The following is a 3565-nucleotide window of genomic DNA, read 5'->3' as shown; positions in this document are numbered from 1 at the left end:
GAAGAGCGGCATTTTGTGTGGACCTTGAGAGAGGAAGAGGATTTGGCTCCGATGGGGAAATGAGGCAGCTGCAGCTTTAAGAACAAATAGCTTTGTATGCAGCTCTCCTTGCTCGCATCTGCATTTTGGTGTATAATTTGAACATTTCACCAGAGTGCTTTCAGATGGTCCTGTGAATGTTTTATGAGCTGTTAAGAAGTGGAGTGTGTATAAATGAAAGTGTGCAGCCGCCACTGCGTGGGGAGGGCACGGATGCCTATTTTGGGCTGACAGAGTGATGTTCAACAAACATCTTGTATTCAGGAGGCCAGCAGCTGCTCATCACTGGTGGTTAACTGCTTACCCACCACATCGCTCCTACGAGCATCGCTCCCAGGTTTAGTGCAGCTTTGCTCTCATTTCTGCCACTGGCTGCCTACAGATGTGCACAAAAGTAGCACACAGGCAGATGTGGAAAGGCTTGGCCTGAGGGTGAGAGCCTCTGTTTTATGGATACCTGTGTCTGAGCCTGTCTCCTGGCGTGATGGTCACTGGAAAAGAATGAGCTTCTTTAGATCATAACCCGTCTGCGTTATTTTACCCTTTAAAAGGGTATGAATTATGGCCTGCTGGGACTGCTTTCCCCTTGTGTACTAGGAAGGGAGCCTGCAGTGACTTGCTGTGATTTAGGTGTAGATGTCTGAATTTGATCAACATTCATCGGCTGAGACCTTTCAACAGTTTCCAAGCACTTGTAGTATCACAAGTGACTTGCTAGACAACTCACAGACCATGTAGTCAGGGATGTGTGTGTTATGCACAGCTACCTGTGAGCTGCAAGGAGGTGGTAGTGCTTTTCTATAGGTGGGTTCTATAGTGTAAAACCTAATGACTTTGCTACAGAATTAGTGGAGAGAAGTGTAACAAAACAGCTATAAGGAACAGGGAACCACTTTACATCATCTGTATGCAGAATGCAGAAATTGCTTCACTTACACGTATTTTCATTACTTGCTTCAGTTTGCCTTGCCTTTTTCTATTCCTGCCTCTGGTCCTTTATCTTTCTGTCTCCTTTTGTCAAATTTTTCAGCTCCTGAAGCAAGGGAGGCTTCCCTGAAGCTGCTGCCACCAGGAAAAATGTCTTCTGTCTCTTCACCACCTCAAGTGGCAGCAGAAAATATCTTTTTCTCTCTTGACTTCTCTCCCTCTTTGCTGTATGTTTTCCTTTGCTGTAACCAAGGAGTGTACCTTAACATATTGTAGAAGATTTTTGGGTGGAAGACATTCTGCCAAACAAGATGAAAGTGATGATGATGAAGCTGATGATGAAGCTTGGAGAAGGATGCTGCTAATAGTCCCTGCCCCCCGCCCCCTCCCTTGCCTCATTTTGGAGGGGTGTTAAACTGTGGCTGATAGTAAGAAGTGAGAACCATGCCTTGCAATGTTTGCAAACTACGTGTAGAGCAGCCATCCACAATGGAGTGTGCTTGGCCAGGCTTTGGTTTTTGTTGGATGGTAACATTGAATAAAAGTGGGTTTACCCCTTTGTATGGGGTGATGCGCACGAGCCCAGCACAAGGATTGCATTTCCTTGGAAGAATTTAAAGCAATTTTTTCAGCAATCACGTACACTTCTGTTTCTCTCCTCCCCCCGCTGCCCCCCCACCTTCTTGCCATTTGCAGGTACTGCATGAGCCCCTGATTGATGAGGATCCTGTTTTCATTGCCACGTGTACGGAGAGGGAGCTGCGCAAGAGGAAAAAGAGGAAATTCAGTCTCTGGGTTCGGCAGTGCTCATCCACTGGTTTCATCTGCCAGGTAGGTTTTACCTCTTCGGAGGTCTTGATTCAGTTCCAACAGGTGCTTAAATGTATTGCAGGACCAAAGGTGACAGTCACTTCTCTTCATTGCCTTGCTGGGGGCTACAGTCTGAATGCAGCAGGTCTCCGACTCCTGCAGATACTAGATCCGACGGACGGTGACAACAGGTTCCTGATGGTCTGTTTGCTGTATGATTTAACTGAGGGTGCTTGCCTCTAATACTGTCCATCTGGCTGCCAGCCCTCAGCTAATTAAATTGAAATGGAGTTAAAAGGTCTGTTTGTTTGTACATCCTAAGTTTATCTACATGTCTAGGTACTGTGACTTATGTAATTTTTAATGAGTCAGCTTCTGTCTCTCAATATAATGCTGCATCAGTGATAGCCAGCAGTGTCCAATAGACTAAATCAATATGGTATCAAGATGTCCATTTTTCTGAGAGAAACATATTAGCGAGGTTTCCTATTACATCTCTTTTCACACCTCTACTCCTCTACCAAAGAAAAAAATCTGATGTAACTTCAAGGTGAGATATGACCTTGAGTGGGAGACGTGTTAAAAGGTTTGTTATTAGTGTTGTAAAGCATTGGGGACAGCGTTTCAAATTCTCAGATTCCCCAATTGCTGATGTATTTTGAGAGCTCTTGAAAAATCTGGTTGTTTATTTTGATACCTAGAGGTGAGGGGGCAGATACTTTCTGACATTTCTTTTTCCCAAGAGCTTCTGTGGAAACGTGGTGTCCTGCATGTTCCAGAGCAGCGGTGCGGAGGTGCGGGTAGGACATGCACACTGCCTGCTCCGGCTGAATGCATGTCAAAACTGCGGGGCCTGTGGCTTTCCTGTGGTTGAACATTTGTTCACAGTAAAATTTGATCCATGAATCACTGCAACTGTTTGAGTAGCTGTGCAAGAAAAGAGGCTCCCTGGGAACAGGGGTTTGCATTTTCAGCAATGCTATTCGCTCTAAGATGAAAATGAGAATCACGTATCTTCCATCCAGGTTTTAAAGCAGTTGTTTTGTCCAGTACAAAATAGATTTACCTTGTGAAGCATCCTTGGAAGTTTCCTCTCTCAAGGCTTTTGGAAAGTCATTTGCTACGCAGAGGCAGTGTTAATCTCCAAGGTGAACTCCACCAGTCCCATACGCAGTTTATTACTGAAGCGTAATGGGTACAGCAAGCACAAAATTTCCTGATCTCTTACCATGCTCCCCCCAGCCAACTGCCCCCAAACTAATCAGTCTTTAGACATGCCAGAGGTTTTAGGTTCTGAGCTATAATTACGTTGCACCTCCCGTCCTGTCCATTGAGAGAGTAAATTAATGGAATGTCAAATTAAACAGAATAGATGCTCAGCACCACCCTAATCCTCCTGCTCCCTTAATGAATTAGATACTGATGCTTCACTTGCATCCGGATGACGTCCAGGATCATCCTACCAGCCGCCTTCTATTTTCATTCCATGACTTGGCTGTAATTATCATCATGCTAAAATGACTGGGTGAGAGGGACCTTAGGGAAGAGTGAAAAAGAAGGTACAGGAACATGAATGTTCCTGCTAAAATGGAAAAACCTAGTCTGGGGAGGATGGGGATCTTCAACTATGGTATGCTTGAAATGCTACGTTCAGTTACTTATCACACGTACAAGGCATCTTGCAGAATCCTAAGCACTTATTTGGTGGTTATTTGATTTATTTACTGTATTAAAACAGAGGGGTGTTTTTTCCTGTGTTTGATATATGGAGAGAATTGATCTAAACAAG

At 44.5% G+C, this 3565-nt stretch overlaps 1 protein-coding gene across 1 annotated transcript in view; it reads left to right on the top strand.

Annotated features, from left to right (window-relative positions):
* Positions 1–3565, top strand: part of PGBD5 (piggyBac transposable element derived 5) — a 34416-nt gene that overhangs the window by 7247 nt on the left and 23604 nt on the right. Inside the window, exon 2 of the mRNA XM_009700306.1 lies at positions 1663–1797. Within this exon, the coding sequence (XP_009698608.1) occupies positions 1663–1797 (135 nt within the window). The remainder of the gene's footprint in view (positions 1–1662; positions 1798–3565) is intronic.

Source organism: Cariama cristata, unplaced genomic scaffold (assembly GCF_000690535.1).
Source record: "Cariama cristata isolate BGI_N322 unplaced genomic scaffold, ASM69053v1 scaffold410, whole genome shotgun sequence".
Taxonomy (NCBI): domain Eukaryota; kingdom Metazoa; phylum Chordata; class Aves; order Cariamiformes; family Cariamidae; genus Cariama; species Cariama cristata.
The sequence above is the reverse complement of the archived record's forward strand: the minus strand, read 5'-3'. Positions and strand labels throughout refer to the sequence as shown.